The sequence below is a fragment of the Dendronephthya gigantea genome, unplaced genomic scaffold (assembly GCF_004324835.1).
Source record: "Dendronephthya gigantea isolate DGI-Jeju-01 unplaced genomic scaffold, DenGig_1.0 000073F, whole genome shotgun sequence".
Lineage (NCBI taxonomy): Eukaryota > Metazoa > Cnidaria > Anthozoa > Malacalcyonacea > Nephtheidae > Dendronephthya > Dendronephthya gigantea.
The window spans coordinates 1,156,822-1,168,835 of NW_021163083.1; the positions used below are offsets into that span (position 1 = coordinate 1,156,822).

The 12,014-nt window shown below is 34.7% G+C and overlaps 2 protein-coding genes and 1 long non-coding RNA gene across 6 annotated transcripts; 2 read left to right on the plus strand and 1 right to left on the minus strand.

Annotated features, from left to right (window-relative positions):
• Nucleotides 1-765: 765 nt before the first annotated feature.
• On the plus strand, nt 766-4,556 carry LOC114531598 (microspherule protein 1-like). The gene is made up of 12 exons (XM_028553209.1): nt 766-1,038; nt 1,680-1,888; nt 2,066-2,128; nt 2,324-2,404; nt 2,521-2,630; nt 2,741-2,849; nt 2,974-3,112; nt 3,191-3,260; nt 3,373-3,583; nt 3,701-3,787; nt 3,983-4,111; nt 4,438-4,556. Exons 1-12 carry the CDS (start codon nt 909-911, stop codon nt 4,522-4,524), a joined length of 1,425 nt encoding a protein of 474 aa, XP_028409010.1. The 5' UTR covers nt 766-908; the 3' UTR covers nt 4,525-4,556.
• On the minus strand, nt 4,507-10,751 carry LOC114531600. 2 transcript variants are annotated; one of them, XM_028553211.1, is made up of 7 exons: nt 10,639-10,751; nt 6,722-6,895; nt 5,880-6,149; nt 5,359-5,814; nt 5,157-5,267; nt 4,816-4,948; nt 4,507-4,720 (listed from the first exon to the last, which is right to left on the minus strand). In XM_028553211.1, the coding sequence occupies exons 1-7, from the start codon at nt 10,694-10,696 to the stop codon at nt 4,525-4,527; spliced, it is 1,398 nt and encodes a 465-aa protein (XP_028409012.1). In that variant the 5' UTR covers nt 10,697-10,751; the 3' UTR covers nt 4,507-4,524. The 2 variants fall into 2 exon arrangements, with proteins under 2 accessions (XP_028409012.1, XP_028409011.1); XM_028553210.1 differs by lacking the exon at nt 10,639-10,751 and adding an exon at nt 7,695-7,928.
• On the plus strand, nt 8,005-10,755 carry LOC114531601. 3 transcript variants are annotated; one of them, XR_003687855.1, is made up of 7 exons: nt 8,005-8,337; nt 8,426-8,509; nt 9,079-9,121; nt 9,466-9,567; nt 9,791-9,855; nt 10,172-10,653; nt 10,738-10,755. It is a non-coding gene; the product is annotated as an uncharacterized LOC114531601 (long non-coding RNA). The 3 variants fall into 3 exon arrangements; XR_003687856.1 differs by having other exon boundaries at nt 8,005-8,191; XR_003687854.1 differs by having other exon boundaries at nt 8,005-8,509.
• Nucleotides 10,756-12,014: the final 1,259 nt, after the last annotated feature.

A 12,014-nucleotide genomic window follows, 5' to 3' on the forward strand; every position in this document is an offset into this window, starting at 1 on the left:
TGGCCATGATGAATTCCAAGAACCCAGTTATGTAGTTATAGCTTGTGGATCTTCATTTCATTCATAGGAAATTAAAAACATATATTCAACTCGAAATTTATTAAAGAATACAAATCTTATAACCATATTTCCAGAGGGGTAAGAAGGCTAAAAAAGTTCTAGATGCAATTCTAAAGACATCTTGACGCGTGGGATGTAAAAAGTGGTCTACTAAGAATGCTTCAACTTAATATACCACTTGCAATATTCCTTTAGTCATGAGAATGAGTCGATTATTTTAATTGTTGTGAAGTTTTAAAATGACTTTGAATCTTTGATTGATTCAAAACTACGATGGGGGTGTAATTGCATTGCATTCCATTCATGTACGAGGGTTGTTAAATCCAAATTTGCCATTGTTAAAATAACAAAATTTATCTTTTTCCTGAAGAACAAGCGTTTTTTCTTTGCCAATTTTTATTATAAGTTCAAAGTATCACGATCATAGGATGTGATCCTGGTAGCACAAGATGGTTAGCATTCTTTCATAATTGAAAATTCATTTTTTATTTATAATGAAAGAGTGCTTGAAATGGGAAAGATGGGCAATACTACACCGAAAGCAATAAAGTTTCTGCTCAATGTATTTTTTAAACTATTGCCCCATGATCGATGCTACAAAATCACAGAAAATTTTGAGCGAACGCTAAGTAAAGGCGAAAATGTTCTAACATTTTAAAATTTAAAAATTGTCCCCAGTCCTAAAATCTCTAACCACGGAAGAATCAAAGATGGCGTCTGATAATCGCAACTCGTTAGTTTATGTGATACCACTGTAATGTCCGTGTTTACATGATTTTAGAGCGCCTTTTATCGAAGCATCATCTAGGAATAGTAGCAGCAGGACATAAAGATAATATCAAACAATAATGAACCCTGTTTCGCATGAGAAAAGTCGTCCTACTGTTAAGATGGAAAACATTGACTTTCTACCAAAGCCAAGTGCAGAGGAAGCTTCAAAGGAACCTTTATCGGCAGGAAATGTTAGAAATATACAAGGTTTGTATAACTAAGTAGTTAAAATGCAAGGAACATTAAAAACGAGTGAGACCCGTGGGAATGGTTGCCCATTTTTTAGCTATTAAAATATTGTAATTTTTCAATATTTTGAAACTATGCAAATTGCAAAGCTCTCTCCCTGTATTGGAGTTTTGTAAGATCCTGTCATACAGGGTACACCATCATACAGGGTACAGTACCTCATGCCATTTGCCAAAGATGTTCTATTAAGGTTATGTTGCTGTGCAATCGAATGGGGTAAACTTTCATCCAGACTTTTATCCTTAGTGATCAAACGTTGTATAAATGACAGTATAAACTAAGGGAAAATGTTTTGCTCACAAGCGACAATGAGTTAAAATTCTAAGATGCCAAAAATCCGCCACAAAACATGCATGGAATGGCTTGTTAGGGAAATGTAACCAACCTAACTTTTCTAAGGCCTGCTTACACTTCTAGTTACATGCTTTTAAGTAAATTTGTCTCCTTTTCATAGATGTAAACGAGCATCTCATTTGAACATCTTTGTAACTTATCAACTCATTCATATCTATCAAAAGAAGAAAATACATATTGAATTGCAGGAGGAATTGCAATAACCTGTTATTCAATCAACTTTACTTTTCCATTTTGGTCTTTAGGATTTACAAATAAGTCAGCAATTGCACTAAGTCATCTTAAAGGTGTTCATTTTGGCAAATCATCAGGACGTTCAACTCCAAGGAGAAGTTCTTCAAGATCAATAAAACGGAAGAAGTTTGATGATGAATTAGTAGAAAGCAGTTTAAAGAATCCAGGAAAACCTTTGGGCATGCCAGAGGTTCTAGAACCAAAGGAAAAGATGAAAAAGGTGTGAATGTATATGTTATTTTTAAAATTAGTTTGTGAATGATCTATTTGTCTTGAGATTTTTTTTAGAACATATTCTATAAAACCACAAACACCAGAAAGAAAGTTTAAAGTCTATTCTTTATAAACAATGTTTAAATAAATTAGATTGGAGTTGTGAATGTTTCATCTTTTGCAGTTTGTTGGCAAATCTCCAAGTGTCCCCACTTCATCTTTAAGCAAGAAACAAAAGAAAACTAAGGTAAACTTATAAATATTGATAGATAAATTGCCAATGTCCTTTAATACAATTCTATTCAGAAGTCTGTTTGAACAATTGTAAAATAATTGGGCTCAGCTCTGAGATGAAATGCAGTAGCTATATGTCATAACCACATACTATACTATATCAAATGTTGTGACCTTCAAAAGTTAATATGATTCCCCTTGTTTATAGTGTGGTAATACAACTCCGTTGAAAGATGTTGGCAGATGGAGACCAGCAGATGATCTTACACTTATAACAGCTGTCCTTCAGGTTATTCTGTTTGTTCCATGTTTTAATGTGTTGTATGTTTTGCTATTTATAAAAAAATATTTTACAATGCTTGTTTTTAGTTGCAAATTGACAATCATACTATTTTGCCTTTTTAGACAAATGATCTCAATTCAGTCCACATTGGTTGCAAGTTTTCGTGCAGATTTTCACTGAATGAGGTACAGGACAGATGGTATGCACTGCTATATGATCCAGTAGTATCAAGGTATACCAATTTCTATTCTGTTTATTAGAAATTGAACTTTACTATGAAATAGTGTCCAGTGCAGCATCCATTTATAAAGGTTTTTAAGCTGGTATTTCCTATCTCCCTAGGTTAGCATCTTTTGGAATGAAACAGTTGCCAGCGGATATTGTTCTCCAGATTCAAAGTAATACATTATGGAGCAAGGAGGAGGAATCACTTTTGGCTAATACCTCTGCAGTATGTAAAGAGATATCCCACATTTTTCATTATATACTCGTTGCACTGCCCTTGCACTGCTAGTGTACAACCTGTAAAATACTTCTAAAATGATCTGTATTTATTCTCTTACAAACATTTCTAGACTACAACTGCAGCTGTGGAGTATTTTCAACATTTATTGGATGAAAATCCAGGCACATTTCATTCTTACAGAACAGCAAAGTCTATAATGCAGCACTGGCTTCAAATGAAACACTACCAACTACTTGATGATCAGACAGGTACTGAAATGTGACATGTGCTATTCACTTTCATTTTTTGACCAGTTGTGTTTTCATGTGTGTTCATTGTCTTTTTAGTCCTGGCATTGGGCAGTGCAACTTCTACATTCTCTGACTTTGAGGAGCAAGTAAAAGACTCTGAGTTGATGTAAGTACCTTCCATTGACATCCTCAATGTAAACACCCCTCTCATGTCCTAAATATTAAGTTTGAGATGTAGCACAGTATGTTAATCAGAAGGTTTTTACAATTTCATCCAGGTATCCTAGAGACGAGATATTGGAACATGAGTTAAGCATTGCAGATCGAAGAGCAAAGCGTGAAATACGTCAGTTGGAGGAGGAAATACCCCGTTGGCAGGCAATAGTTGATACTCTTAATGAAGCTGCTACTGCACCTACTGAGTTTGACTCTCAGACATTAGCTGTATTGAGGGGGAGACTTGTAAGATATTTAATGCGATCTAGGGAGGTAAGATATTCCTATACCTTTATACCTTGCTTTTACAACCACCAGAAAATAATTTTCATTCGTGAAATCGGTGAACAAGGATCGTGTATGTATATGATGATAAATGATTTATTTTAGATCACAGTTGGTAGGTCAACAAAAGACAATACAGTTGATGTGGACCTATCATTAGAGGGTCCAGCTAGTAAAGTTTCCAGAAAGCAGGTAAGGCAAGACAACAATCAAATAATATCTTGGGGATTAGTTAACCTATATTTTTGCGTTTGTCATGCATTTTGTTATGCATTTTGCTAAGACATAAATATGTCTTAGCGGACCCTAGATGCGAGGCCTGTATGCATGACGTTCTTTTTCGACTAAGGAGTTAATTGAAATGTTATTGAATGTAATTTTTGACAGGCTGTTATTCGATTGAAACCTGATGGAGAATATTATGTAGTAAATGAAGGTCGAAGACCAATATTTATTGATGGAAAACCCGTTCTAAATGACGTTAAGGCAAAGCTTCATCACAATTCAACATTTGAGGTAAGGTTTTTGATATCCTTGTATAGCTACAGTTTTTTTTTTGTAATTTAAATAATGATATCGTTCGTTATTTTTATCTATATATCTTATCCGCTAAGTCCACTAAATCACATTCATCAAAATGACAAGATGACCGTCCGGGGGTGTCAATTAGGACATTAACTTTCATAGCGTCATAGTTTACTAAACGTGTGATTATTTCTAAAAGTAAAGTACTTATATATTATCAGAAATATTACTCCTTTGTTTGTATCAGATGGTAATACTCAATCTCGAACTTGCCGTGTCCAAATTGCTGTCTGCAAACTTTTTTCATGTTTTTGCAGATTTGCGGGCTTCATTTCGTATTCTTAATCAACAAGGATTATTCATTGGAACGTAAAGATCATCCTGATGCTCAAAGGACCAACTGATCATATTTGACTTGTTGACTGTTCCTGTTTGCGTAAGTTTATTTTCGTTGTTTTCTTAATTATCGTTGTCTTGAATGGTACGTCTGTGATTCTTGGAGCTGGGTCGACTGAAGCCGCGATCATTTCTTGAGTGTTAGGGTCAGCGGTAATGTCATCACTTAAGTTGTTTTCAGGAACAAATTCTCCTTGTCTCTTGCTAAATGAAAAGTGCCAATATCGGAAGTTAACGTTGTGAATGCTTTGAGCACAGAATATTATATTAAAACATCGTTGACGACAATTAATACTTACTGATTCATCCTTGAGATTACAACTGCTGTCATAATGAGTAACATTAGAACGCATGTGACTCCAACAGCTATTGACACTATCAAAATTCTGGAGTCTTTTACTTCTAAACGGGACGATACACTGACTGTTGAACCTATGTAAAGAAATTAGTGATAGGAGGCCAAAAAGCGCCAACGACGCTCTATCTTTGGTAAATCCTCTTCCCAAGGCTCTTTATATTTCTGGGCATTTGTTCTTGCATGTATTAATTAAGCTCATTGATGAAACTACTTCAGTGTTAAAATGTTATCAACGGGAAATTTTTCTCGGCAGTTTAGGGCGAATTATGATGCGAAACCTACCGATTCCACATGCTCTATTCTTCTTGATGTCAGGACAAATGCAAGGATAGGTCTGCCCAATATTGTCGCAGCTAGCTTCAGGAAAACATCCATCAGCTAAACAAGGATCGTCTTTAAGCAGGAAATAAAATATTAGCATTACGAATTTCGAACTTTCAAGGAAAACCAGGCTTTCTCGTGTAACATTGCTTTGAGTACTTACTGACTCTTTGCTTACAACATTCCATGGACTTCTTGTCTTGTCTAACGACGGCAAAGATATTCTTTGATCGTATCTCTTTATTAGAAAGAGATCTAGTCCATATTATCAAATGACTTATTTCAAAGTTTCCTCCTAATTTTCGTCTCCTAAAGAGACCTGGATCGCCAAGCGCAAGTATTGGATATCTATTGCCAAAACTTGGATGACGGACATTCCTCCCCGCCTTATCTTGGGCGAGGAATTCTCCATTCTCATAAACGACAAGACCTTGTTGTCTCTTCCATGTAAACATTAAATGTGTCCATGTAGAAATTTTCACAAGGAACTCAAGGCTCCATAGTTTATCTTCTGTTGAAAGAAGAAAATTCATTCCATGTATTTGAGATTTATATTTCAGTAGAAATCCCGGACCAACGCTACGTCTCGCATAACCGCCCGAACTGATGATACATTCACCTAAAATTAGAAATCAAATAATGAATTATGGTCGTCACGATATAATTTCCGTATAGATTGTATACCTGTTCGAAATTTTATCCAGAACTCTATTGTGATTCCTTTCTTACAGTATGATGGATCATATATACATCGGGAGTGTAATGGTTCCATGACGAGAGAAACATTTTTTGTGTATAATGATACCACTGATCCTAGCTGAGCATCTTTTTTCGTCTTCACCCCGTCGGAAACCTTGGCGTCGGTTTCTCCACATTCATCTTTCGAAATCTTTAATTCTTGTTTTTCAATCTTTGTTAACGGCCAATAATGAACAGCTGAACTGTATGGCTCAACTAATAAGTAATAAATATGAGATGAAATAATACGTTTCCCGTTCTTTGTATCAAAATTTATTTTACTATTCATGATTTCGTTTACATTGATTGAGGTTAGGGACTTGGCTGTATAACCCGGACCTTGTGGTGAAGCCAATTTTCCGTTCTTTTATTTAATTCAGGCAATGTCATATTTAGGAGAGAGTAGAGCTCTTAACAATCAATATTAGAATGTTTGCAGCTTTGACATGCAAAACTCTCTCTTTTGAAGGCGCAGCGTATAAACTGTGCTAAAGAGTAAGCCTTTCTTAGTGTAATTTGCGAATAAATTACGATATGTCGATCTATGCAAATTGTAATCCGTAAAATAAGTTAAGCAGCCAATAATAATCTATAATTAATAACATTTGTGGCTATCTCAACCAGCTGCAAGATTTAGCGAAATTATTCAAAGTCGATAGTATTTTTAATACTAGAAATTATCGTTATTCTATTATAGATGTTAACAGCGTACTTCATAAGTAACTTAAACCCGCTATATAATTCTTCAAGATAAAAAAGAGTCGTATGTCTGCTGGGACAATACTTACCATTTAAAGAATACATCGTCACTTGCTTTGTATCGACGATTCCTGTATTTTTGCGAAGAAATGTTCCTGACGCAGAAGAACTTAACACAAGCGAATTCGGATTTCTGATTTTAATGGCTGTATTTGTGTCTACACCGGCATTCCTCCTTTCATCGTCGTATAACATTGCAGAGTCTAAAGACAAGAACGGTGTGCTAAAAAATGAGCCAGAAAGAACGCATTTTTCATCAGTTAGTTTTACTTTAGAAATCATGCTACAGATGACTTTTATACAGTTCATAGTAAATTATCTATGGGAAAGATTAGAGTAATTTACATATTACTGGTTCGGAAAAGACTGTGGTTCCTTTTTTCTGAACTAATGAAGGCACCTTATAGAAGAAATTACACGACTTTCGCTACTCAATTAAATTAACAGATCTTTTGGTCAGCCATAACACATTTTTTGGTTTGCTTAATAAGTTGACGTCAACCGACAGAGCCTCTGCTCTCATGCAGTTTTTTGAATTATTCTCTGAATCAACGTAACATAAAAGTAAGAAAGCTGCAGCGTTACTGTTTACATTCAAAATCCTTTGTCGTTTGGATACATTTACAAGACCGGTTTGATGCAAGTAAGCATCGACTAAGTGCAGAACGAGTAGAAAAATACGACGAAAATTATTTGCCCCTCCCTTTCAAAGATTCATCAGTCTCTAAGCATTACACGAGGTTGCTTCAGAGGATGGTTCTTCTTGCTTTTCTGTCCATGTTTTGAATTTTCTGAAAATTTCTTTCAAGTTGCTGTGCTGCAACGTTGTCAACCTGTTTGATTCCGAAACTAATTTTACAGTAAAAATGCGCTTTAAATAATTTGACTATTTATATCAAACGGAGAGCTAACGGGATAAGAAAAGTATCAGTATAATAACGTTTTACTGTATAATGTCAGTGCCAAAACGCAATGTGGCTGATAATCAAATGATAGCCTTACCTTCATGGAATAGTATACATAAGCTATAAAACGAAACGGCAATGAATTGATACAATATCATTCTGTGAGTTATGTCAATCCATTTTTATTACGGTTCTTCAGGCTTTATAAGTTTTAATTCGCAAAAATATGAAACAAAATAGAATAATTGATACATCGGCTCGTGCCACAGGTCATTCTTGCCAACGCTGTTCATCTAATAGTTCCGTTTCTCCGAGGAAGATTGCTTTTCTACCATATTTTGTGACAACTCTGACGTTTTAAAACTAATGAAGCTAAAGGGTTTTAGTTGTAAGATTTGCTTATTTTGTGGTGTCCTATTTAGCTATTAAATTTGTATTGTGCATGATTTATTGATGAAAATGTCTCTGCGGTGCTGGCCTGGAACGATGCATAATTATGCTTGAAAGGTGTGTAATTTTTCAGTAATGAAAGGAAAGACAGCCTGCAAAGAGACATTCGAAGGCGAATTTAAGGAAGTAGCGAAATAACTTAAAGTAAGTTTCTATTTTTCAATGATAGTATCAAACACATGGAGAAAAAACAGGGAAAAGAGCAAAGGAACTGGTGAATCATCTTGCCAAAGGAACTAGTGAATCATTTTGTGAAGGAAAACGAATCATTGAATATCATACAAACCTTGGTACAAACAAAAACGTGATCCCTTCCCTGCTCTCCCCGTAGATTAGTGCTGTGATAGATTTTATTTTGAAGTTTTTTTTTCGTTTTAGATTTATCAAGATGAACGTGAAGATGAAAGAGAATTTTTTTACCAGTTTTAAAGTCACTGTATTGATCATAACGTAAGTTTTCAGGTGAGGATTTCTTATGCATCCCTTAACATCATGTGCTGATGGTCTGGTGCTTAAGACAATAATCTCGCAAACTGAAAGAGTTTGGTTCAAATGTCCTTCATTCACTTCATTTCTCGCGCAGTCGCAATGAGCAACTTTCAACTTTCACTAAACTGAAACATTACACATGCCACAGCTCCAAACATTATTGTATTTGCACCAACGGAACCTAATAAAATTCAAATTATTGACATTGCGAAAATACAAAATAAGTGCACATACATGGAGTTTTGTGACTCCCCGCACCACACGTATTTCTAACTCGATCGAAACAGATTAGAATTTAATAGTATTTTATCACCATATTGTATGATATTCATTAAACTATTGGCGGGGGCTAACCAATGATCGGAAAACAGTAGGTCGACATCGTATGTGGTTGGTTATATGATTGTCGTACATTCGATCATGATTGAGTACCACTTTTTGGTACATTCGAGCGTAGTTAAGTATACCATTTATGTGGTTATGTTGTTATATGGTTATGTTGTATTGGAATTAATAAGCTATGTTTGTATTTCTTTGTGTAGTCCCTCCTGCATTTTTTAATCTTAAAAGCACCTAAGATAACAGGTATAATACATGTGTTCAGTTTAATTTTAATCATAACAATATTTAAACTCAATCTTATATTCATAAATGTGGTTATATTGTTATGTGGTCTATTTTTGATGCCATTGCCTTAGGCATGTTAAGTCAATTTCAATAAATCTTTGTGCATATTTCAGACCACCAAGATCATTAATCGCTTCACGGAGCGGAGTTTTGCTAATAACTTACAACGGACAATAGAAATATGCAAAACATATTTATTTGGCTAATTTATATGTATTCTGGGCAAATCTGGCATAAGTTAGTTGATTATCTATTGTTGTCAATGCGTTAATTGTCCGTTGGAATTTTATTTGTCTTTGAAGTAATAAAAGGCGGTTGAATCTAGACGAAACTCAGTCTTTGCAGTCTCGAAAAGGAAGCATCAGTCAACGAAGTTCAGGAAAAGTTGGAATATTCTTGCTTAGGTACATGGTGATTGTTAGTTTGAACAGCTTTTGGCTTGATCTTTGGCTTTGTAAACAAATTGACTGATCGCTGTGTTGATTTGAATAGCGTGGGAAGACGTGAGCGAGTGGAGTCATATTCTTGCCGATTTTTACTGCTTTATCTTGTATATTTCGATTGAAAATGTCCAATGCAAGTGAGCTGTTACTTTAATTTAGTTTTTCCTTGCTTATTTGATTTCAGAACGAACTACGGCGCCGAAAGATGGGAAAGGAGAAACGTAAAGGCTTGCTCGCAGCGAACAATAGGTATTGTTCTATTAATATATGTGTATTTTGCATTTGTGACTTGAAAAAACACGTTTGCACTTTGTTTACGGACAGTCAGGGTGGACGAAACTAGAATAGTTTTGATATATAGAAATGAATTCGAACTTTATGACTGTAACTAACTTTCCCGGCTGGCCTATTCGTTTTTCGGGCAGGGTTGCCCAAAGGGAATGCTCGTTTTGAAAGGGAAAGACGGATTGAAACTCAATGCCTATATAATTATTTGTATTGGTATATGATTGTACTATGCTAGACTTCCCTGTCCTTTTGTTTTACCGAAGTTCTGTTTTTGTAGAACGAAAGAATCGTAAAGAGATGTCGGACATGCCTTGGGACATTTATGCACGCAAATACAAAACTCGATTTCGACAATATGCATGAGTAAAAATTGCCTGGAATTTGGCTTTTTTGACTGAGATATAAACTGAACACTCTTCTTTTTACCTCCTTCATTTTCAAGTTTTTCGCCTGTGCATGATTTTTGCATGAAGTCTGGTCGTATCAAGCGCATGCGGAGTGAATACAAGTGATTCTGGGGCCCCAATCACTTGTGTTTTCTCCATCTTGACGACTATATAGTCCGGACAAAATTATCGCTCAGAGAGCGCCTAAAACATAAAAACATGAAATATGTATTTCTAGAAGGAGATGATAGTCCAGTGTTCTTGCTTTCTTGTACAAAAACGTGCATGACATTTTGTATTAAAACGTGCATGACATTTTGTATTCGCGTGCGCAATGCGAAGGCCACGAGTGACTTACGTTGGAGTGTCGGAGGTTCGATATAATTTTTCCTGAGTGCTTTATACATAAGTGACATTTCTCTCTTGGAAATTATTCATATCATACTTTTGTTGTCAGATGATGAAGGATCGTCGCAGGATCAGGAGGATCATCGCAGCATCAGATGTTGAAGAATCGTCGCAGGATCAGATGGTATGCTATGGTATTGGTATGGTATGGTATGATATTGCTACCTAAGTGATATTTTTGACCTAAAACATAAAAACATGAAATATGTATTTCTAGAAGGAGATGATAGTCCAGTGTTCTTGCTTTCTTGTACAAAAAGTACATGACATTTTGTATTAAAACGTGCATGACATTTTGTATTAAAACGTGCATGACATTTTGTATTAAAACGTGCATGACATTTTATATTAAAACGTGCATGACATTTTGTATTAAAACGCGCATGACATTTTTATTAAAACGTGCATGACATTTTGTATTAAAACGTGCATGACATTTTATATTAAAACGTGCATGACATTTTGTATTAAAACGCGCATGACATTTTCTATTAAAACGTGCATGACATTTTGTATTAAAACGTGCATGACATTTTGTATTAAAACGTGCATGACATTTTGTATTAAAACGTGCATGACATTTTATATTAAAACGTGCATGACATTTTGTGTTAAAACGTGCATGACATTTTGTATTAAAACGTGCATGACATTTTGTATTAAAACGTGCATGACATTTTATATTAAAACGTGCATGACATTTTGTATTAAAACGTGCATGACATTTTGTTTAAAACGTGCATGACATTTTATTAAAACGTGCATGACATTTTGTATTAAAACGTGCATGACATTTTGTGTTAAAACGTGCATGACATTTTGTATTAAAACGTGCATGACATTTTGTATTAAAACGTGCATGACATTTTCTATTAAAACGTGCATGACATTTTGTATTAAAACGTGCATGACATTTTGTATTAAAACGTGCATGACATTTTGTATTAAAACGTGCATGACATTTTATATTAAAACGTGCATGACATTTTGTATTAAAACGTGCATGACATTTTGTTAAAACGTGCATGACATTTTGTATTAAAACGTGCATGACATTTTATATTAAAACGTGCATGACATTTTGTATTAAAACGTGCATGACATTTTGTATTAAAACGTGCATGACATTTTATATTAAAACGTGCATGACATTTTGTATTAAAACGTGCATGACATTTTATATTAAAACGTGCATGACATTTTGTATTAAAACGTGCATGACATTTTATATTAAAACGTGCATGACATTTTGTATTAAACGTGCATGACATTTTCTATTAAAACGTGCATGACATTTTGTATTAAAACGTGCATGACATTTTATAT

Coding starts and splice junctions, on each gene's coding strand:
- LOC114531598 (XM_028553209.1), top strand. CDS start 909: ATGAACCCTGTTTCGCATGAGAAAAGTCGTCCTACTGTTAAGATGGAA. Junction 2,129..2,323: donor AGAAACAAAAGAAAACTAAG/GTAAACTTATAA, acceptor CCTTGTTTATAG/TGTGGTAATACAACTCCGTT. Junction 3,261..3,372: donor GTAAAAGACTCTGAGTTGAT/GTAAGTACCTTC, acceptor AATTTCATCCAG/GTATCCTAGAGACGAGATAT.
- LOC114531600 (XM_028553210.1), bottom strand. CDS start 7,755: ATGATATTGTATCAATTCATTGCCGTTTCGTTTTATAGCTTATGTATA. Junction 6,896..7,694: donor ATGTATACTATTCCATGAAG/GTAAGGCTATCA, acceptor TCTTGTCTTTAG/ACTCTGCAATGTTATACGAC. Junction 4,721..4,815: donor GTAATCTCAAGGATGAATCA/GTAAGTATTAAT, acceptor CTTTTCATTTAG/CAAGAGACAAGGAGAATTTG.